This window comes from Microplitis mediator, chromosome 8, assembly GCF_029852145.1.
Source record: "Microplitis mediator isolate UGA2020A chromosome 8, iyMicMedi2.1, whole genome shotgun sequence".
NCBI lineage: Eukaryota > Metazoa > Arthropoda > Insecta > Hymenoptera > Braconidae > Microplitis > Microplitis mediator.
The window spans coordinates 7,110,234-7,133,727 of record NC_079976.1 but is presented as its reverse complement, the minus strand read 5'-3'; the positions used below and the strand labels follow the sequence as shown (position 1 = coordinate 7,133,727).

Sequence of the window (23,494 nt, the reverse complement as noted above, 5' to 3'; positions counted from 1 at the left end):
TATTAAATTCAAAAATAGAGGGCGTTTTGAATTTTACGCGGGTTGAGTTTAAATTTTTTGTACCAAATTGTGGAAATTTTAAATGTCAAGACTGATTATTTTGACTTATTAATTAATTAATGACAATTAAATAGAATAATTACTCAATTAATTTGTTTGTATTTTATAAAGATTTATTTATGTTTTAATATATATTTAGTTATTTATTTAAAATGGAGGGCGGTTTAGATAAAATAAATGATAATTTTGTGAGTATAGGTTATGGTTGTGAAACTTATTGATGCTAATTATTAATGATTAATGATTAATGATTGATATTTATTTTTTCTAGGATATTATTATGAATAATATTGTGAGGACACATAAAAATTTGCAGGTGTGCGTTGAAAATTTTCCGAAGCTGTTACTAGACCCGGCGATTGAGAGGGAGATTGATAAAATAAGATCTGGATTTTATGAGCTGACTAAGAATAATCAATTGCTGATTGATTCTTTGATTAATTCAAAGCGAGGTAACGGAGTTTTGTTTGAAAAATGGAAATAATTTTATTTAAAAGCTAAAGGGTCGAGATGAAAAAATATTTTGAGATTTATTTTAATGAGACTTAAAAAATTGATGGAGACATTAGATAATTATTGCACGCCTCATAACGCGAAGCGTTTGAGGTAGTGCTCTACTCTCAACACGTCAAGGTCAAGCAATTTTCTGGCCTTAAAATGATCTTATTACGTTCATATTTCATCGATAGGATAATATGAGTACACGTATATTTTTGAATTTTCGGGAATGAAACTGATAATGTATTGGTACGGAGCTATTTTTAAATTTTGTAACTTGGCGGGAAAAAATTTTTTTTAGACCCAATTCGTGTCGACTCTTGTTACAAAATTTAAAACAATTAAAAAAAAAGAAAAAATGGAGTAGTTTTCCAAATACTCTATAAATTACAAAATATTTCAAATACTTATATCTTCTAAAATATCTATGTTACGTAAAAAGTGATGAGAACCTTTTTTATAGAAAATTTAATTTCCCACAAAAATGTTCTCATTCATTTTTATAAAATTTTCGATAGTTTACCCATAATATTAATTTTTTAAATTCAATAAAAAAAATCGGGTGTATTTTTCTAGATACTCCATAAATTATAAGATATTTACAATAATTATATTTTCTAAAATATCGCAATTACATAAAAATTAATTAATACCGTTTTTATAGAAAATTAAATTTTCTACAAAAATGTTCTCATTCATTTTTATCATATTTTTGATAGTTTACCCATAATATTAATTCATCACTTCTCAAACCCCGGGTCTCAAGTCTATTATATAATTAATTATTAAATTTATACAGAGAATGAAGAAAAATTATCCCAGCTGCAAAAAAGTTACGGCGATTTATTTTTAAAATACCAAAAGCAGCAAAAACAAATTGAAGAATCCGAGCAAGAAATAATAAATTTACTTTCACAAACTGATGAGCAAAGTAATTACTGTACACATTTAGGTGCAACATTATCAAGTTTGTTATGGAAGTCATCAAAGTATCCGCAATTAATAAATTGCTGGTTAACTGAAGTACGTTTACCCTAAAATAAATTAATTTTACCTCCCACAAAATTAATAATTTATAATACATATTTTAGAAACAAGATAATGTATCCAAATTAATATCAATAGCCAACACAACATTTTTATCATTTATTGATACGTTCTCTCCAAATTTACCTCCATTAAAAAATGATATCACTGAATTTGTCATGTCATTACTCGGTACTATTGCGAATTTGACATCAAGCGGACTTGGGCGCCAGTTTTTGTTGAGTTTTGAAGATGGCAAAGAATTTGTTAAGCAATTAATAAAAATACTGGGATCATTAGCTGGTGAAACTGGCGAATCACTTGCTCAGTAAGTATACTAACATATATATTTTCATTGTAATTACACTGGAAAAATCTTTGAACTCGGTGTAGTGCAAATGACTCGGTGTCAAAATTTTCTGTGAAAATTACACCAATTATTGTGTTAAATTTAGGTGGGAATTAAAAGTTTTACACCGCCAAGGCGTGTAAATGTGTAATTAATGATAATTTTGCGTTAGGAAAAATAATCATAAAAATTCGGAAATGTACAAAATACTATTTAAAATCTAGTAACATGGAATGGTGTAAAAAAAGTAGTTTACACCCTTTTGTTAAAATTACACGGATGGATAATTTACACCAAGTAATTTTTACACCGTAATTTCACACTACACAGCCGTGTAAAGTTCGCGGGGGCCATTTTTACACCAAAATTTTCTACAGTGGACACTGTAAATAATTTTTGGTGTGAAAATAGTTCTTCGAAGACTTTACACGATCTGCTAGGTGTGAAATATCAAACGGTGTACTTTTAACGCGGTATGAGTGTTTTTTTACACCATTCGGTGTTATTATCTCAATTATTGTCCAATAATATAATCTGACGTGAAAAATTATTAAATAATGCAGTCGAACTCCACTAACTCGGACATGTAGACTTCGGAGGAGCGGAAATTTATTGGAATTTTTGAGTTAACGGATGCCCCTTCTGCCTTAAAAAGTAAGTTATGACGCATGTGCTCTTACATCAAATAAATGACGCATATATAAATATAAAGACACATACAAAAATATAGAATCGGGTGGGAGGCAGCGTAGCTCGTAGTAGGGGTCAAGATTCAGGGGAAAGTCTGAGTTAATGGAATTCGTATATAGGCTGCGACACTAGTATATCATTAATATTATTGATGTAGATCAGTTTTAAAATAAAAAATTGAATATCTAGTGTCGAAGTAATCAAGAGTTTTAATAAAGAACTTATTCATTTACACCACTGGTGGTTTGAACGTTCTAATTCACACGGTCAAAAAATTAACACCGTATGTCATGTGACCTTCACACCGGCAGTGTTAATAATCTTAACACCAAATAATTCACACTACACCGCGGGGTATAAATTTTTCAAGTGTACAATGTTCTAATAAAAATGAATTTTTAGAGTCGTTTTGATGATTTTGTACAACGTCAGCCTGAATACTGAAGGAATGAAGTATTTGCTGGAGTTAAAAGTCCAAGAATCGATTGTTAAATTTATTGATGATAATGTACCGCTCAAATTACGTGAATTAGTACTTCGTCTTGCCCAATCATTGACATACGATTTGGTGGATTTTTATGCGCTTGAGCATGTGGTGAAAACTCTTCCCATGGGAAAAATTTCAGCTTGGGCTGGGGGTACTGATGATCTCGCGGTTATTGCGCAAGGTATTATTGTTAATATTAATAATAGTCAAGCTAAAGCTGATACTTGTAGTCTAGTTTCTTCTGTATAATTATTATTTTTTTTATATCAATTCTCTGTGTTGTTTGTAAATAAATTTATTAATAAACTTAAACTTTATGAATCGGAGTTTTAAATCAAGACTTTGGTAAATTTGAAATACTAGATTTTTTATGGGAAATAATTCGTCAATTAAATCAGTAATATTTTTAATTGAAAATTTGAAACCTTTTTTTTTTGCAAGTATTTTTTACTTGGCTTCTAATAAAGATTCTGGCTAAACAATTAAAGATACTGGAAAAATTAAAGAATACTTTTTTGTAGGAAATTTAATTTGCTATAAAAAAGGTCCCTGTGAATTTTTCTATAAATCTAATAATTAACAAGATATTTTAAAAATAAACATTTAATTTCTATTAAAAACCACTGGGGTCTTTTCCCGCGTGATCGGTACTTTTGAATTGAATTGCTGGCCAAACTATCAAAGATTCGGTAAAAATAAAAAATATCCTAGTAAAATTTTATAGAGAATTTAATTTCCTATAAAAAAGGTCTCTTTCAATTTTTACTTGAACCCAATACTTAAACGCTGAAGATCAAAATAAAAATTTACCTGTATCCGCGTAAAAATTACCGTGACAGATGTAGTAATTTTTTAATTGCCGCAAACTAATAAGTTACCAATAGCCAGAAATTTTACCGTCACTCAAAATTTTACTGGACAATAAATTTGTATTGATGGCATTTAAATTTTGATTCAAAAAAATTTTTTAAGCACAAAAAAATTTTCATAAAAATTTACTATGATTCCAATGATAAAATTTTTTTCCATATAAAAGTATTTTCTAGGTCAAATAAAATTCTGAACCAGGTCAGTTAAAAATTTTAATCCTTTTTAAAAATCCATAGGAAAAGTTTTCTAAAAATCCTCAATTAATTAACAAAATTATAAAAATCTTTAAATTAAAAAAAAAAAAAAAAGTATAAAATAATTTTCTCCTAGATCCAAAAAAATTTTTTGTATTATAAATTAAAAAAAAAAAAGTTTTTTTGGGTCAAAACAAAATTTTCTTGGCCCAAGAAATCTCTTCTAGTCCTCAGAAAAATTTCTGTTTTCAATTCATAATAAAAAAAATTTCTTGCACCAAGAAATCCTTTTTTTCTGCGTCTAGTAAATTAAACAAGTAAAGAGTCTAGACCTGGTACTAGACTGCAGACAAGGATTTTATGACGTTAATTTTTGGGTATGAATAATAATAATAAAAGTATTGTATATAATAACAAGTGTATCGATCTTGCCAAGGGTATTCGTGTAGACGGGCGTGTGCTTACCAGGCGCCAGTTAACCAATCAATGAAACCAACACAAGTTTGATCATGGCCCAGTCTCCAAGTCCCCAGTCCCCAGTCCCCAGTTCCCAGTCTCCGGTCCAATAATCTAACTTGTCCCTTTCTTCTCTTAAAATCATATATATTTATATGATAACAAAAGATTAGTCAATAGCTTTGTATGTGTAAAGCTCATCATAATAGCCAGGAATCCTGATGACGGCCATCAGCTAGAGCCAGAGTGGTATCAATTGGTGGGTAGTCCGGCGCGTGCTCAGTAGCTGGTGATCGCGCAAAAGTAGAATTATGGAATAGAAGAAGAGGTGGAGGCTGGGTTGGTAGGCGATGGTGTGCATGGGTTTTAAAGCTCCCTTGGACGCCAGGAAGGAACAGAAGGCGACGGCCGCCGTCGGTTTATTGATCCCGGGGCGCTGCGGCGCTACCCAACCGCGGGATCAGCTGCACGACTATTGTCATTTTTAATAACGCATCCATTTAAGTCTATTATTATATACATATATATTAAATATATATAGAAATTTTAATTATTCAACATCGTTTTATTTACATAAAAGTGTTTATTGTTTCAAAAGTGATTGTTTATTGACTCAAGTTCGCGCAACTTATCGCGGTCTGTGAATTTTTTATATTTTTTTTTAAAAACTAAAAATACTAAATTTTAATTTTTCTTTTTTTATAAACATGTGAAATAATAAATTTTTATTTTAAAATAAAATATAATTTTTTTTCAGTGGTTTTTTATTTGCCGCGAAATTTAAAAAATTTATCGGATTTTCGTTTCACGAAATTTGATAATAAAAAAAATATTACTCCGGAAAAAAATATAAAAATCCAGAGGTCATTTGAAGGTCCTGGAATAATAATAATAATAAAAAACTAAATCAAGGCTGTCCTAGTTTCGAATGAGACTACTTATACTACAAAGTTCGATATTTAGATCAACTTGAAGTAGCACGCGATTAAGGATCAATTGTTACAAGTGAATCGCCCTAGTTTGTTGGTATGCTTAAAAAAAATTAATTAATAATAATTGTCCATTAAAATTGTTGACTAAATGATAAATATATAAATATAAACAAAAGTGTATTTAATCTGACTAATGAACGAGGATAATTTATTTGACATAAAGACCGACTGGGTCACCACATTTAAGTTTTTCGGAGGATTTTATACTGATGTAAAATTTAAATGTCCTCGAGTATGTTGGCACAATATTTACGTTAATAAAAAATTATACGGGAGACAAGTTTATTAATTTATATTTAAGTTATTACTGTTATCGCGCCTAAAAGGCGCTTAAAATGGGCCCTACTAGCAGCAGAGAGGACCAGTATGAGGAGCCGATTGGTGAAGATGAAGGCCTACAGATAAATCCCCGTCCTATATCTACTGCTGTAAGTTTCATACATTTATTTTTATTTTTATTAATTATTTGCTGCAAGTGGGCTGGGATAAATATATCATGTTATAGATATAGATGTATATGTTTAATTGACGAGTTATCATGTGAAGCAATTTGTTTAGAGAATTTTTTATTAAGCGTTAAGAATATATGTGAGTAATTATTTAGTGTCTGCTATGTGTGAGTCATATTTTATTTATATTTCTTTGTGTGATTGCGATTACTTTTTATTTATAGAATTTATGGGCGATTGTTTGTGATTATTATTAATGGTGTATGGATTTTTCTAATTTTGGAAAATTTTTTTAACTTATTTATAAATTTTGGGAAATTTAAATTTTTGAAAATTTTTTTGTACTTTGGGTTGGAATAAAAAATTTATTTTATGTGGGAGGAAGTCTTGATAAATTTAAATCGAAATTTCGAGAGAGAATTGTAGTGCGTAAGTGAAATTTAAATGGTTTGACTACTGCAGAAAAAAAAAGTTTTAGAGTAAAAATTATTTGAAGTTTTTTAAAAAAAATTGTTAATGACAATAATTACTTTACTAATGACTAAATATAACTTTTTATCATTTAAGTCTTTGAAAGTATATTTTTAACCGTAGCCTGTTTGAGTTCAACCCGAAAAAATTTGACGAGAGAACTGTCGTGCTCAGAAAAAAAGGATTTCTTGGCGCAAAAAAATTTTAATTGTACTCAGAAAATTTTTCTTCGCCCTAAGAAATTTTTAATAAAAAAATTTTAGATTGTAAAATATTTTGAGATTTAAATTTTAAAATAGAAAAGTTGTAAGAAATTTGCGGAGTGAACGCTGATTAAATCCGGAGTGAATACGGAGTCACTGTTTTTATTTAACCCCCCCATGAAATTTACTCCAAAGGGGAGTTTATTTTAATATTAAAACTCTGAATTGGAGTAAATGCGGATTCAAATACAATCCAGATCACTCTGAAATCACTCCGCTTAAAAAAACAGACCCCCTATTTACTCCATATTCGTAATAATTTTTCTAAAACTTCAAAATTCCAAAAAATTTAATGGATAGAAAAATTTTGTTTTTGAATTTTCGAAAATTCAAAATTTTTCAAATATGAAATTTACTCAAAAACAAATGATTTTTTGGCGCGAAAAATGTTTCACATTAAGAATCAAAAATAATAAATTTCTTAGGGCGAGAAAAATTTTTTGCACCAAGAAATCTTTTTTTTCTGTGTACTTATTGAAATTTTAAACAGTTTTGTACCCAAATAAAAAAATTTTTAGTAGAAACGCAATATTTTTTAAATTTTGACTCGGATTCTTTTATTAATTGCCGTAATTTCACGAACTTCACATGTAACTTTTTTTACAAATTTAATCGAAATTATTTTCGAAAAATTTAAACTTAAATGATTTAAAAAATTTTAATAATGATAAAATAAATTAGAATTAACACACTCTAATTGCTCTGTTTGATATATAATTATTTTAAAAATAAAATCACATTTAATTGGATAAATAAAATTATCTAATAAAAAACAAATTAAATATTATGCAAAACATATTATATGCTACATAATCACTAATATACTATTTATATACAAAATGCCTTTCTCCTCTAATGTAACATAAATCTCTACGTAACTATCGTGTATTTATCCCCAGAGTTCACTTAAAAAAATGAAATAATATAATTTTATTTATAATAAAAACAATAAAAATTAAAAACCTATTAATTATTCATAGAAATTGAGGTCATTGATCTTTTATTAAGAACTTTGTACTCTTTGTCTCGAACGCAATGATGAACAGTGAGTAATAAAATATATGTGGGTGGTCATTTGAATGTTATGTATCATATAAATAAATAAATTAGTACTAGTTTAAATTACACTCATTAACTGATGATGTTGTTGCTATTTAATTAAATTCAATGGGGTCTTATATGTTTGAGTTCAGTGTAATTGTCAATGTAGTTGTCAATGTAATGTGTAATGCAATGTATGCGTGAAGTTTTATTAAATAGAGGGGGATAATTGGTAGAAATAAGTCAGGGGGAAGGGGGAAAAAGAGTATCTGGTTTAGTAGTATAGTGTAGCTGCGGGATGGGACGTCCGTTTAGTGATAAGTTATACCAGAAGCATTTTAATAACTCTTGTTATACGAGCTGGTTCGTTGGATACGATAGTTAAGATAGTTTGTTATTTTAATTTGTGTGTGGACATTTTTTTGAATTGTTTTATTGAGGGTAATTGTAATTGTCCGGTATCGGGCATTTTGCACTTTACTTATAAATTAATTTATTAGTGGGATTCCCACTTAAGAATGTCTCCTAAGAATAAGGTATGATATTTTTTTAGGTTTAAAAATTTTTTTTTTGAAAATTTTTTTTGAAAAATTTCATGGTATATAAAGAGAAATTTCGTAACTTTTTTTTTGAGTTGTAGGATTTTTTTTTTAATTTTATGGATAAAAGATGACAGCAAATGAAGGCAACTTTTTTTTGTATGAAATTTTTTTTTGAAAAATTAAAAAATTTGAGTTTTTTTTAAATTTGGTACTGAGGGATCTTAAATAAATTATGGTCGTTATTTTGACGAAAATTTTTAAAATAAATTTTGGTAATAATTTTAGTAAAAAGTTGTTTAAAAAAATTTGGTACTAAAGTTAGCCGGCGACCAATAATTTTTGGGTTCTTTTTCAAACAATAAATTATGAAAAAAAAATATTTGAAAAAATTGCACCTACAGTTTTTTAAATTTTCTACGTGCATATTTTTAGTTTTTTTTTTTTTTGTAATTTATTTGTTGAAAAAAGAAATCAAAAAATTGTAATTGTCTGTTAACTTCAGGATCATTTAAAAAATTTGAATTTTGAAATTTTTTAAATTATGTTCATGATGGATTTCTTCTATGACTCATCGAGCTAATTTGAATTTGTATAGATCACTTTATAAGAAATTACAAAATTTATCAATCAATAAATAAATTTTTTTTTTTTTTTTAAATTTTTAATAAAAAGTAGAAATCAAAATTTGTTTTTACAATTTTTGAAAAACAATAAAAATAAAAAATTATTTCTTGTAATTTTGTTAAAAAAATCAATTATTGAATTAATTAATAAATTTTATTTAAAATTCATAAAATTTTGTTAAAAAAAAAATTAATCATAATAAATTATTTAACCAAACAATAATAAAAAGTGATAAAATAGATTTTTTTTATCTTAGATAAAAAGATAATCATAAGAGATTTGTTTTATTGTAGCACTTAAAATGTACTTTACACCTACAAATTACACAAAAAGAAAAAAAAATATCAAAGACTCGGTGTAAAAAGTATTTGATACTTTTTATCGTAATTTTTATTATCCCATCTATCTCATAATCACTTGGTTATCAAAATAATGATATTTGTTGGTCATGCTATCATAAGTAGATCGCCGTCAAAACTCTTATCCGTTTTAATCTCTTATATAAAACTTAATGAAATTCACAAAAAAAAAAAATCTCTTTATTTAGAGCCTCAATCTTAGAAACTTTATATGAAAAAAGTTTATTATTGATATTTAATATAAGAAATTAAATAAACTTTGCAGGGAGTATTTATTAATAATGATAAGAATAAAAAATAATATAAATTATTTCCGTTGCTGAATAAAATTACCATTTTATTGACCTTCAATTATACAAGTTCTCGACCATTTAAATATAAAAATGTATATAAGTTCAATTACTTGTTTAACATTAATAATTATTTATATAATAAATACATTTTTTTTCTGTTTGTGAAAAATAATTAATCGATTAATTAATTAATTATTATGTTCAATGAGCCAGCGGATTTTTAGTGAGAATTAATTAATATTAAAAAACGAAAATTTAATTTATTTGAATAATTAATTTTTAAAATGATAATGAATTAGAATTTTTAGAAATCTATTTTGAAGTTCCCGCTAAGAAAAAAATAAAAATTTTCGAAAATTCGGGAAATTATTGGTTTTGGTCCGATTTTCGAAAATCGAATTTTCAAGAGATCTTGACGGTTTGAGATTCTAGGAAGCTATTCTGACTAATTTCACGATGATGTCCGAGTGTATGTATGTGTGTATGTATGCATGTATACATGTATGTATTATGTATGTATGTACGTATGTAAATATCTGTACACGGAAAGAAATTTTCTTGAAAAAATACCGTTAAATTCACTGTAATCGTAAGACATAATGCAGCGCTTTTATTTATTACCATTTTTGAAATAAAAATTACGAAAAAATTTAATTATTTTGTGGTAGACTTCATAAAATTTACCGAAAACCGAATAAAATTGACAATAGACTACGGTAAAATTTGTTGAAAAAAAGTTAAAAATTTCTTTCAGTGTAACTTTGGAACGGATAAACCAATTTTGATCGTCAAGGTGTCATTCAACGCAGCTTGTCAATATCTAAACGCTGTAAAAAATTTTAATTGATCGGTAGGGTGCGTTCGGAGATATTTCAAAAATAAAATTTTTTAAAAAATGTTTTTTTTTGATAACTTATAATGTGCTCGATGGATTGATTCCAAAATCTAATCAGCTTTAAAACTTTATAAGCCGCGTCGAATGCCACCTCAACCAGCAAAATCGGTTCACTCATTCAAGAGAAACCGTTGTCGAAAGAAATAAGAAAAATGTTTTCTTTTAGTTCTTTCGAAATATCTCCAAAACGACCAGATAAATCAATTCCAAAATCTGATCAGCTTAAGAAAATAAAACGCGTCGATTGCCACCTCAATCGTCTCAATCGGTCAATTCGTTTGAGAGATATCGTAGGAGAAAAAATGGTAAAAAACGTTTTTTTTTCGAAAAGAACGGCACACAAAAAAATTTTCGAGCTTGAAAATGTATTCACAACAATTATTACGAGCTCGAGGAGCTCGAAAACAGCGGGAAGTTTTGGGGCTGGCCCGCAGGGTCAACCGATAGACCGATTTTTCTTTTCAATATTGATTAAAAAATAATTAATAGAGGTAAAAAAAAAAACAAATATAAAAATAGTTATTTTAAGTAGAAAAATTTAAGATATTTAAATTCATTTGTGATATATTGCCGGGGGCTTATATTAAAGAATTTAAAAAAAGAAAAACTCATAATACATTAGTAATAACAGTTCGGATAGCAATGTTGAACCTATACTGATAATTAAAGTGACTCTTGTTAAAAGAATATTTGTTCAGTACTTAAGCAGTGAATATTACATTATTAATTTGATATGTGAGTTTAAAAAATAGTTTTCGTGACAGAAGAAAATCCAAATTTTTACACATGGAAATAATAACACAAGAACAATTTTTCATTGAATATTTCACGGTAAAAATCAGATCTCAAAATTTTATTATAATTACGGTGTGTAAAGTAATCCGAAATTATTAATGGATTCGATAGCTTTTACTTTCGGTATAAGTGAAAAATTACTATTCCATAAGTGAAAGATACAAACACTACAAAAAATATAAATGCTTAGTAATTTTTAATTTACGATATAATATGTTATTTTTTGTCAAAAGTAAAAGCTATCGGATCCTATTGGTGACTTCGGGTTACTTTCCACAGTAATTTTTGCTAATTTTTTTTTCCGTACACTTATTGCTAGTGAAAAGTATGCCACTATTTTAGTTATTACTAGTATTGACATACTTATTACAGTAAATAGTGAATAGTAGTCACTATTTTTACTATTTAGAATTAAAGAGGTGTCTGAACTTTTTTCTCTATCACACTCGAGTTGATAAACGTTACTATTCTTGTTGCACTTGCGCAGTAAATGGAAACTGTCCACGTTTTTCGCTTCAACGAATGAACATTTTTTTTAAATGAAAACGTAGATCGCTAAATTATCAAGTAATGTATCGAGCTTCGTTCTTAATTTTGCGTTTAGAACTTTTGTTTGACAAAAAAACTCTGACAAAAATTACTGTAGGGCTTCGAACAGAAAATTGGAAACATTTGAAGAAATTCAGTACACAGAAAAAAAAAACATTTGTCCCAAATAAATCAATTTATTGGTGACTTTTTTTTAAATGTTTTTTTATGACAAACAAATGTATTTTGTATAAATAAATATGACAGTTGATTAAAATAATTTTATAATTTGACTGAAATATGTAATTTATTTGTGGTAAGTAAATGATATGTTTGTGGTAAAGATATTAAATTTGTGACAGATAACGGAAAATTTTGCGATACTTGACATATATTTAAAGCACATGGCCAAACGAACATTTATTTGCAGCAATCGGATAATTTCTTTACCACAAATAAATCACTTATTTCACGCAATCAAGCTGCTCAAATATATTATATCTTTCTCGCAATCAAGTATTTATTTGGCCATATCTAAATATATGATATTTTTGGCTGAAATAAATAATAGTCAAATAAATTTTTTTTTCAGTGTAAGAATTACAGTTTCAAAAAAAAGATTTTGGATTTTATTAAAAATTTAGTTAACAGTACACTGGAAACTGTAAAACTTCCTTGGTTAAGAATTCCGATTGAGTCTGATTGAAATCCGATTGGGTATGATCGGAATGATTCGTTTTTAATCGGAAAAAGTGCATAAAAATAAAATATTAGTTTCCGATTAAATACCATTCAAAATTTTTAGTTGAAATGAATCGGTTCCAATCGGAAAATAATAATGGAATAAAAATATAATTTTCCGATTGGAACCGATTCATTCCGATAAAAATTTTGAATGGGATTCAATAGGTTTCAATTAGAAAATAATATATTTTTTTGGAAATTCTCGATCAAATCCTATTGAAGTAAATCGGATTTCTCAACCAGGGTTTTTACTGAAAATTCCGTTTTATAAAATTATTATTTTAAACTGTAATTTTCACATTATTTTTTAAAGTGTTTCTTGTTTTCTATTCGAAGCGCCAAATTAGTATACGAAATTATAATTTTTCTTGTTTTCTATTTTCCGTACACTTTTGAAAAAAAAAAAGAAAAGAAGGACCATTGAATCTCGAGCTAAACCCAGAGCTCTTCGATTAAGAAAATTAATTTGAATGAAATCTTTGAATTTTTGAACTGAAAATATTTAGATTCCAATGAATGTGAATGCAGCTAACAATTGTCAATTTTTAAAATTTTGAAATAAGTAAATTAAATGTAAATCGAATAAAATTTAAAAAATGCAAATTTACAAAATTTTAGAATCAGTATCTGCATTTTTTTAATTTTTATATTTTTAATCGTTTAATTCGTTTATTAGATTTAAAAGTTCAAATATAATTTTTCCTTGTATAAAAAAAATACAATGTTTCTAAAAGTTATTTTTTATTTGTTTTCGAATTGCTGACGAATTAGAATTTTTTACAATACGAAATTATTAGCCCTGTTTTGAGGTTCTAAAAAACAAGACTTAATTTTAAGTTTCTAATGTTTGTATGTAAATTGAAAACAATTAAAAATAAATCACCGTTACACCTTAATTTTAAACTTGCATTAGAAATTCGGTATTTTTTACAAGAACCTTAAATATTTTTCTTAAAATTTTTAAAAATATTTATCGTCAAATTATTGTGGGTCATCTATTTATTGTTTAAGTTTTTAATTTTAAAATTTTTAATATCTCATTTTTTAAAATTCAATTCAAATTTTCTGTCTTAAATTTTGAATTTTTCTCCAAACAATTTTTTCTTGCAACAAAATTATAAATCCCGAAAAAACAAAATATTACAAAAACAGAAATTCATGTTACCAACTGTCGTTACTTTTCTAGATGTCGCTCTTGTCACAAAACAATTAAACAAAAACAAACAAACAGAAACAATAAACATTAAAGTAAAAAAATAAAAATGTAGTCATACATGCACAATATAACGGTATAATTTGTGATAATGTCGTAAAAAAATAACTTTATAGTGGGGAGTAAGAGTGATAAAATAAAAATAATAACATGGCGTCTCCGTCTGGTCACACTCAACGTATTCTACCAACATAAAATGTTTTTTTCAGTCAGTCAGAGTCTGTAGCAAAGTATAAGTATCCAATCAAATGCAAATGCACTCTGGTGTCGTCAGTCGTCGCGTAATTATAAAGAGTAGGCGCTTTAACTCCATTAAAATAAATAACAATAAAATTTAATTATACTAGACTGCACTCTGTAACTATTACACACCATTTGTTCTATAATCTAGACTAAAGGCTATTTAAATAAACATTTTATTACAAAATTCTGTTCTCATCACTCAACATAACCCTATTAATATAAAAAGTGATTTAAAATAATAATAATAAAGTATAAATATTTAAATATTTATTTATAATTTACTTTGTTCTGGTGTCGAGTTCTTTGTCTTTATTTTTATTGTCGTCTAAAAATATGTAAAATAAAATATAAAAGAATATAATTTATTTAAATAAATTAAAGGTTAGCGCGTAAATTTAAATAAAGGATGATAGTTTAAGAGTTTAAAGACCTCAGTTTCTTGTTTACGAAATATATTTTAGGATAGTTTTTTTTAAATCGAATGATGCCATATATTTTTGTGAAAAATAATATTTTTTTAATAAAAGATGGCAGCTGACTATGACGAGTTTATTTTATAAAATTCGTTGTCATCCTGTGTTACTCGTAGTGCAAGTGCTGATACATTTATATTTATTATTTTAAGAGTGATTTAAATATATACATATATATTTTTTTATACTTTATTATTGTTATTAATTAATAAGGAAATTTGTGATTTTAAATATTTAAAATGTCCCGGGTGTCACTCAACAAATCTCAGTACAGCCAATACGGCTCGAGAAGGGTTAGAAAAATCAGTACGGTGGGTTTTTTATTATTTTTACTGTTTTCATTTGTTTGTTTAATTGTTTATTTTTTTTACAGGCATTTAAATATGTAGTTAGTGTTAACGAGCGGTAATTAAGTTGGGCTAAGAGCTAACCTTGATAATACATTTGTATGGCTTGTTAATTTACTTCTAATTAGGTTTAATTAAAATGAGTAATTACTGAGATTTATGGAAGAATTTATTGTCAAAAGTACGATGATTTATTTCTTTAATTAAGTTATTTTGTTTGTAATTTAAATTTGGAAAAAATGGCGGTTAATTTGAATTTAGTTTAAATATCAACACAAAAAAAGATTTCTTAGCGCAAAAAAAATTTTTTTGTCTGTGTAATTATTGTTTTTATTAAAAAATATTATAAAATCCAATAGATTCTCATAAATTCTTATAGGGATTAATTAGAAAATTTAATTTACGGATAATTGGAATTATTCGCACAAATATAAATGATTTTCTGGGGCTAAAGCTATTTTTTAAAATAAAATTTTAATGCGACGTTAAATGATAACTCGAATATAGAATTTTATTTAAAAAAAAAATAATGAACTGAAAGTGTGACTTCAAAATTGTAACAGTATAAATTTAAGAACTGAAATAACGAAAAAAAAGACAAAATGAAAATAACGGAAGTATAATTTATAAAAAATAATAAATTGATGAATAGTAAAGAGGATAAATTTGAATAAGGAAAATTATATGAAAAAAGGAAACATTGACTGAAGAATTATTTTTTTAGCCTAATATTCTTTGCAATCTAGAATTTTTTATTTCTGTGTATGATTGTCTTTAAAAAATTAATTAATTATACGCATTCCGAATAAATTTCATTGTCGATAGCTCTGTTCTTATCGGGCCATAAAAATTGAATTATTTTTATATAACAATCAAGTTTTTATTAACTCTGATTTACCCTCTTTACTATTCAATAATTTATTGTTTTCTATGAACATTCTTTCCATTTTTTTTTTATATTTTATTGTTGAATTTTTGTTATATATTTCAAGTTTTGTACTTTCAGTTCATTTATTGTTATTTTATTTTTTTAAATGGAAGTAAGTATTTGATAAATTGTCATTTTATGAATACTGCATTTCAAATGAATTTCCGCAATAGATAATCAGATCATTGATTAAAATTTTTCTGATAAAATTTCGTAACTTTATTTGTTTATCTGTTTTTCTATTTACGAATATTAAAAAGAAAACAAATCTTAAGCGCATTATTAGTTTACACAAGCATTAGATTAATTATTATATAAATATATATATATTTTATAAACTTGCAACTAAAAAATATAAAATACTTAATATAGAGATAACTTATTAAACTACAATGAATGTATTTTGTTTATTGTTATTTAACTCGATGATTCAACATCAGCATTGTGTTATATAAATTTATCATTATCAATATATATTTGATTAGAATTGATAAAAGTAGATAGTTGACTGCAATAATTATTAAAGTAGTACATGAAAAACAAGTTTTTATTTTATGTTCAAATGTATCTACGACATTAACAAGGTTTCTTATTTTTCTTTTGTGGATCAAGGCGCTCGTTTAAATTATTTTGTTAAAAAAAAAAAAAAATAATGATGAACTTCTGTTTAATCATTTTGTTTCAATGACTTGCAGTAAACTCATTTCCGCGCATATAATTTTTTTAAATTTTAAATTTAAAGAAAGATAGTTTCAAAAATACGTAAAATTAGTTATTATAAATAATAACAATAGTAATAATAATTGAAATTATGTGCAAATAGTTCTAGATAAATATTAAGTATGTCAAGGATTTCCTTTCTCTTTTGATAAATATTTTTCACCATAACCTATTTTTATTTATGATATGGAAATTTATGTAATTTATCAATCAAAATATCCTTTAAAATTTTGTCTCATTTCAAAAATTCGGAATAGTGTTTAGATGTAGCTTCTTTTTTTTTTAACTAAACAAAAAACCAAATCTACGTTTCTTATTTTCTAAAAAGCAAATAATTTTGAATTGAATCGAATAACACTATTCGATTAAAATTGAAAAATTTTAATTACTCGAAATATTCAAATTATTCTTTTGTTTTTTAAGTGTCCGAACACTTAGAAGAATTTAAAGTATCCGCCAATTCTCGAATTACTCGTAGATTTTCGAATTATTCGAAATATTTGAATTATTCGAACACTTGAAAGAATTCAAAGTATCCGCCAATTCTCGGATTACTCGTAAATTTTGGAATTATTCGAATACTTGGAAGAATTCAAAATATTCAAAGAATTCAAAGTATTCGCCAATTTTCGAATTATTCGTAAATTTTTTGATAATTCGATTAAATTCCAATTATCTGGTTCGAACTTTCAATATGAAATTTGTATCTAATTTATGATAAATTATAAAAAATATATTACAATAATTTACAAATAGTTGAGTTTTTCCGAATATTTTGAATAGTTCGTTTCGCACACCCCTATTATTTCAATAACTTTTTTAACATGTCCACGGCGGCAGATTATTGACTATAAAAAAATATATCCTTTAATTTTCAAAATTTGAAAAATTTTTTGATACTGCATATACTGGAAACTAATTTTTTTTTTTTTTTTTGTAAACAATTATCAAAATAATTATTTTCGAATAAACTAAGTAAATTAACTATCAATTATTTATTATTGTTACAGACTGAGAGTGAATACTCAGTAGAAGAGCAAACAAGACTAACAGGAGTCGATACTGGTGGTGATGAAACATCACCGGATGATGATGCCGGGTCATTGTGTGAATATCACGATATACCGCCTCCTCCTGATGGAGGATATGGTTGGGTAGTAGTTATAGCCTCATTCATGTGCAACATGATAGTGGACGGTATTGCGTATACATTTGGTATATTTTTTGAAGAATTTGTAAATTATTTTGGAGAGGGCAAAGGAAAGACTGCTTGGGTCGGGTCTCTACTATCTGGGATGTATCTCAGTGCTGGTAATATTTTCTCATAAATTTATCAATTAGGGGCCGATCAGAAAATACGTTCGCACTTTTGGGAGTGGGGGTCTAAGAAAACGTAACGTTCGCAGCTCAACAAACAATTTTGCAATTTTACAACGTCATTCATTTCATATTTATAAATATATCAATATTGATATGTATATATTTCTGTCATAATGGGGAGGGGGTCTATCATTTGTCACGCAATATTGCTAGGGGTGACGTATTTTATGAACGGCCCCTTAGTTCATTCATTAATCAACCTATTAATAAATCCATTAATTGATTAATTAATAACTTTAGGTCCAGTTGTTAGTGCGTTAACAAATAGATACGGATGCAGAGCCGTTTGTATGGCCGGCAGTTTTATCGCGGCAACTGCATTTGTATTATCAACATTCGCTTCTTCTGTAAATATGCTTATGTTAATTTATGGTGTTATGGGTGGTAAGTTATCGTTAATTAAATTGATTAATTAATCTTGAATCTTTATAATATTTTTTTCTTTCTGTTCTAGGTATAGGATTCGGTTTAATTTATTTACCGGCAGTAGTTTGCGTCGGTTATTACTTTGAAACCAAAAGATCTCTAGCTACGGGTATCGCTGTCTGTGGATCAGGTTTTGGTACATTTGCTTTCGCGCCTTTAGCTAATTTTTTAGTCGAAACATACAGTTGGAAGGGTGCTCATTTAATTTTAGCTGGACTTATACTTAATTGTGCAGTAAGTTTATAAAACTCAAATGATTGAATTCTTAATTTTACAGCACCCGTGGGATGAGAAAAATTCTCACGCTTCGGCACATGCGTAATTGCGCGAAAATTCTATACTTTTGGTAGAAAAATAATGTTATGCACTTACTCAGTAATGGCGCGATTATAGTTTATTTGAATATTTGAGTACTTGTTTTTATTTTTAAATTTTGTAACCATTGACCAACGTAACGGCTGAAAGAAATGGCGACGAGTGCCGAAAAGATCCGAATTCACCCGAACCGTATTAAATTTTACGCCTTACTTTACTCGCGTGATGAAAAAAAGTCACGGCTTTTTAACATAAATATTTTTGAAGTGTTTTCTAAGCTCGAAATAATTTTTAAATTTCATAATAGAAAAAAAAGCATAAAATTTTATGAAGACAAGAAAAACTTCACGGTCATTTAGTTTGAAATTATTTTGAAAGAAATATTTAAAATCAAGCGGGCAAAAAAATCATAGCGCGGGTGCTGAAAGGTTAAAATTCAAAATTATGTATAAATCATAACAAGTAATTTATATTTATTTTAATAAGGTATTTGGTGCATTAATGCGACCTCTAGAGTACCAAAAACCGCCATCAGTAAAACCACTTCTCCAGCGAATGGCCGAAGAGAAACGTTTTCAAATGGAACGGGGGTCTATCGGCGGTTCGTATTTCATGGTGCAGTTACCAGATGGCTCTATGGAGAAACGTATGAAAATGCCGATAAATATAGATCCCGGTGTACACTCAAGTTTTAATCTCGATCAACTTGTACCCGGTAAGTTGGGTTAATAAAAATAAAATAACTTAATATTTACTAACAATTAATTATTAATTTATAAAAATATATATTATGAAGGTTATTATAACTCAGGGACGCCATTAACGCCAGTACCGACAGTGCCAACTTTACCAACAATCTCTGAGGTTAAAGTCCAAGAGCATTCGAGTGCAGCCACCAGCAAAAGCGGTAGTTTAGACCTTAAAAATTCAATAATTAAATCTAAAAGTAAAAAATCCATTGACGAAACAGCCAATACCAAAGATACTGTTTTATCGGTAGTCGATAAAACAGATAAACCGGAAATGGAATTTAATAAACCAATAATACCACGTAATGCATCGCAACCAGCATTTACTACTCACGTTCAAGGACTTCCTAAGAATGGATCGGTACCATTTTTTGATCGTATCCGTAAAACAAGCACTGGAGAACGATACAAGCCTAGTCTGAGTGCAATTAAAAATTCTAGAACGACCTTAAATAGTAATGGAGACATTCGTAAGAGTCTACATCTCAGACTGTCTGCTAGCAGTATGTTGGGATCAAGAAATAATAACATGGAAGCTGATGTAAATTTATACATTATTATTATCTGGGCTTGTAATATTATTTATCAAGAGTTTAAACTAATTATTATTACAGGACGGAGAGAGTATAACATTTACAACAAGTAAATCTAGTATTCCAAAGCCAAAAGCCGCGATAGTACGTCCTCTATCTCGCAAGGATATTTTTTATAGCGGTAGTATAGTAAATTTACCAGAATACCAGAGTCAGAAATCAATAGCTAATTATCGACAATCGGTAATTTCACTTCCTAAATCTGTTCGCGGTGATACGCGTGATGGTGACATGGAAAAAGGTCCTGAGCGTAAGTATTTTTAATTACTAATCCTGATAGCCATCCAGATAATCAAAATTTATCCGCAATTAAGTTACGGAAAAACAGTGTCGGTCCATGTGACATCAAATTGAGAGTAATATTTAACTATCTAACTATTTAGTTACAAATTGACTTCAACTTTCCTTGAAAGTTGACGACAATCTGCGGCCGCAGTATGAAGGCTACTTGACACAGAATATTTCTGTCAAGTCGTTGGCAAATTTGCGCGGCCAACTTATTGATGTCAAATTGGCGACAAATTGTCATCAATTGTTGCGCACCCCAACAAGTTGCAGGAATGTTAGCGTCAATTTTCAGCTGTAAATTTACGTTAAGTTGCGGATGAAATGATTATCTGGGCAGAGTTTATTAATAGAAAGTTGGTGTCAATTTATGCGCACTCAAACTTGCAATAAATTGGCGTTAATTTACTATCAACTTGGCTATCAGTAAATAACTGCTTGTTGTAATTAATTAATTGATTAATTAATGAATAATTATTTGTTTAGAATCACTATGCCCGTGTTTAGAATTACCAGAATCATTTAAAGAGGCCTTAGGAACAATGTTAGATATGTCCTTGTTAAGGAATCCTGTATTTTTATTAATTGGTATTAGTAATGTATTCGGTATGGCTGGTTTATATGTACCATTTTTTTATTTAGTTGATTCAGCAATTAAAGATGTAAGTTCAATTATTATTTATCAGCATCAACCCTTCAGGACCTACGTGATGAGAAAAATTCTTACCCTCGACGCAAGCGTAACCGCGCGAAAATTTTAAACTTTTAATAGAAAAATAATATTATGCACTTACTCGTAAAATTTATGAAGTTAAAAAAAAATCCAGGGTCATTCCGTTTAAAATTATTTTGAAAAAAATATTTAAAGTCAAGGGTAAGAAAAAACTCATTGCCCGGGTGCTAAAGGGTTAATGTATCATCTGTATACAATTTACTGTAATACATATATCACTAAATTCAAATTTGTGTACAGAGGGTTAATTATTTTATTGACTGATTAATAAATTAATTGAATATTATTTTTTTTTAATCAACAAGGGAGTGGACAAACATGAAGCGCCATTTTTATTATCAATAATTGGTATAACAAATACTGTTGGACGTGTCGTCTGTGGTTTTGTCGCTGATTTTCCACAAGTTAATTCATTATTATTGAATAATATTTGTTTATTAGTATCAACAATATCCGTTGCCATGACGCCATTTTGTGAATCCTATACGTCGTATATTATAATGGCGACATTTTTTGGTACTGCTATTTGTAAGTATCGATTTTTTAGGTTATAGTGATATTTAGTAATAGAATATATAAATATATAATGTTAATTTATTTATTTTAAAGCTGGATATATTTCACTGACGTCAATTATCCTAGTAGATTTACTGGGTCTAGATAAATTAACAAACGCATTTGGGTTATTAATACTGTTCCGAGGTGCGGCGGCCATTATTGGCTCCCCATTGGCTGGAAGTGTTTATGACGCAACTAATAGTTACAGTATACCATTTTTCATGGCTGCTTTCTTCTTTTTAATCAGTACGATCACCAGTTTTATGGCGCCTGCAATGAAACGTTGCACTACACCACAAGTAATTATTTTTTTTTTCATAGGCTTTATAATTATTCTCTATGTACGAGAAATATTCAGCGGTTTAAAATTACCGCGACAATTACAATATTGATGAGATTGATTTTTAAAGATTTTAATGTCAATTAGAAATTTTTGACATGAATCGCAAAAATTTCTTTGAATATTTCATTTCCATGGTAAATTAGAAATTTCTTGGTAAAATTTTCGCGAGACCTTTAAAAATATGAGTCAACTTTTAAAATTACCAGCTATTCAATTTTTTAGTTGTAATTAAAAATTTTTAGTCAATAAATCCGTTATCGTGGCGGTAATTTTAGCGGGGATTCAAATAAATTTGAACCTTTGTCTGTATTGTCTAAACTATTGGGTTAACGTAAAAGTTGATGAAGAATTTTTTGTAACAAATCGAATTCTCTATAAAATTTGACTGATGCATTATTACCGTATCTTTGCTAGTTTGGCCAGAAATTACATTTAAAAATAACGATAACGCGGGAAAAGACTCCAGTGATTTTTAATCACAAGTTCAATACTTATTTTAAATATATCTCGGTAATTATGAAATTTACAAGAAAATTCATGATCATCTTTTTTATAGAGAATTAAATTTCCTACAAAAATGTATTCTTTAATTTTTCCCGTATCTCTAATAGTTTAGTCAAAATATTGATTTTTAGTCTATATCTGCAATAAATGAAAAAATTTGAAATTTGATTTCTTTAAAGGCGCCGCCAGTGATAATGGATACCCTAACACCCATCGACGAGGACATAGAAGAAGAAAACGAGGACGACATCCCTGAAATAATAGAAACAGCGCCCTCACCATCGGACCCTCCCGAAAAAGAAATAAAACAGATAGAGTCCGTTCTATAAAAAAATTAAATTTAAAATCTCGTCCATTCTCAATCTTTAAATTAACACTAAATTAATTAATTAATCAAAAATAGCACAACTTTTTGTTTTCCTCTCATTACTTAATTAGTGAATAAAATTACCATTTATAAATTATGAAAAAAAAACCTCAATCAGTATCAATCAGCAGTATACTTAAATATAAAAATTCAAAAATTAAAACTTAATGCGCTTATGCAATTGCATATCTGTTGATTTAATAATTGTACTTAGAATAATTAATTAATTAGTTAATGATAAATAATCACGATTAATTAAATTTTAAATAAAAAAAAATATATGAATATTTTCTTCTGCTTTCGAAAAAATTATATCGTGATTTTTATTATTACAAAAATTTTTTTTGACTAAGTTATTATATAAATATATATATATACATATATATATTAATAAAATAAGAAAATATATATGTACATAATAGTACATTTAAATAATTAACTGTTGCGGAATATTTGTAAATAAATAACTAATTAAATAATTAAATAAATAAACTAAATAGTATGTAGTTAATTAGATAGACGCATCGTTCGCATATATATTTTATTATAATGACTTAATGATAAATAATATTAATATTAATAATAAATAAAAAAAAATCAATATACTCGATTGATGAAAAAAAAAAAAGTTTTTTTTTATTAATCCGCACCAGTTAATTTGTACTTATTTATATCTATATTTTAATATTTA

The 23,494-nt window shown here is 27.4% G+C and overlaps 2 protein-coding genes across 5 annotated transcripts; both read left to right on the top strand.

The window, feature by feature from the left end:
• Positions 1–69: 69 nt before the first annotated feature.
• LOC130672920 (heat shock factor 2-binding protein-like) lies at positions 70–5,542 on the top strand. The gene is made up of 6 exons (XM_057477710.1): positions 70–248; positions 332–512; positions 1,358–1,581; positions 1,650–1,912; positions 3,026–3,291; positions 5,388–5,542. The coding sequence occupies exons 1-6, from the start codon at positions 213–215 to the stop codon at positions 5,534–5,536; spliced, it is 1,119 nt and encodes a 372-aa protein (XP_057333693.1). The 5' UTR covers positions 70–212; the 3' UTR covers positions 5,537–5,542.
• Positions 5,543–5,810: 268 nt separating this feature from the next.
• LOC130672918 (monocarboxylate transporter 12) lies at positions 5,811–22,911 on the top strand. Of its 4 annotated transcripts, none has more exons than XM_057477707.1 (11): positions 5,811–6,050; positions 17,561–17,861; positions 18,171–18,314; positions 18,385–18,590; positions 19,158–19,386; positions 19,483–19,961; positions 20,035–20,263; positions 20,785–20,960; positions 21,337–21,559; positions 21,641–21,888; positions 22,616–22,911. In XM_057477707.1, exons 1-11 carry the CDS (start codon positions 5,958–5,960, stop codon positions 22,763–22,765), a joined length of 2,478 nt encoding a protein of 825 aa, XP_057333690.1. In that variant the 5' UTR covers positions 5,811–5,957; the 3' UTR covers positions 22,766–22,911. The 4 variants fall into 4 exon arrangements, with proteins under 4 accessions (XP_057333690.1, XP_057333689.1, XP_057333692.1 ...); XM_057477706.1 differs by having other exon boundaries at positions 19,468–19,961; XM_057477709.1 differs by lacking the exon at positions 5,811–6,050 and adding an exon at positions 8,161–8,382 and having other exon boundaries at positions 19,468–19,961.
• The last annotated feature ends 583 nt before the right edge of the window (positions 22,912–23,494 follow it).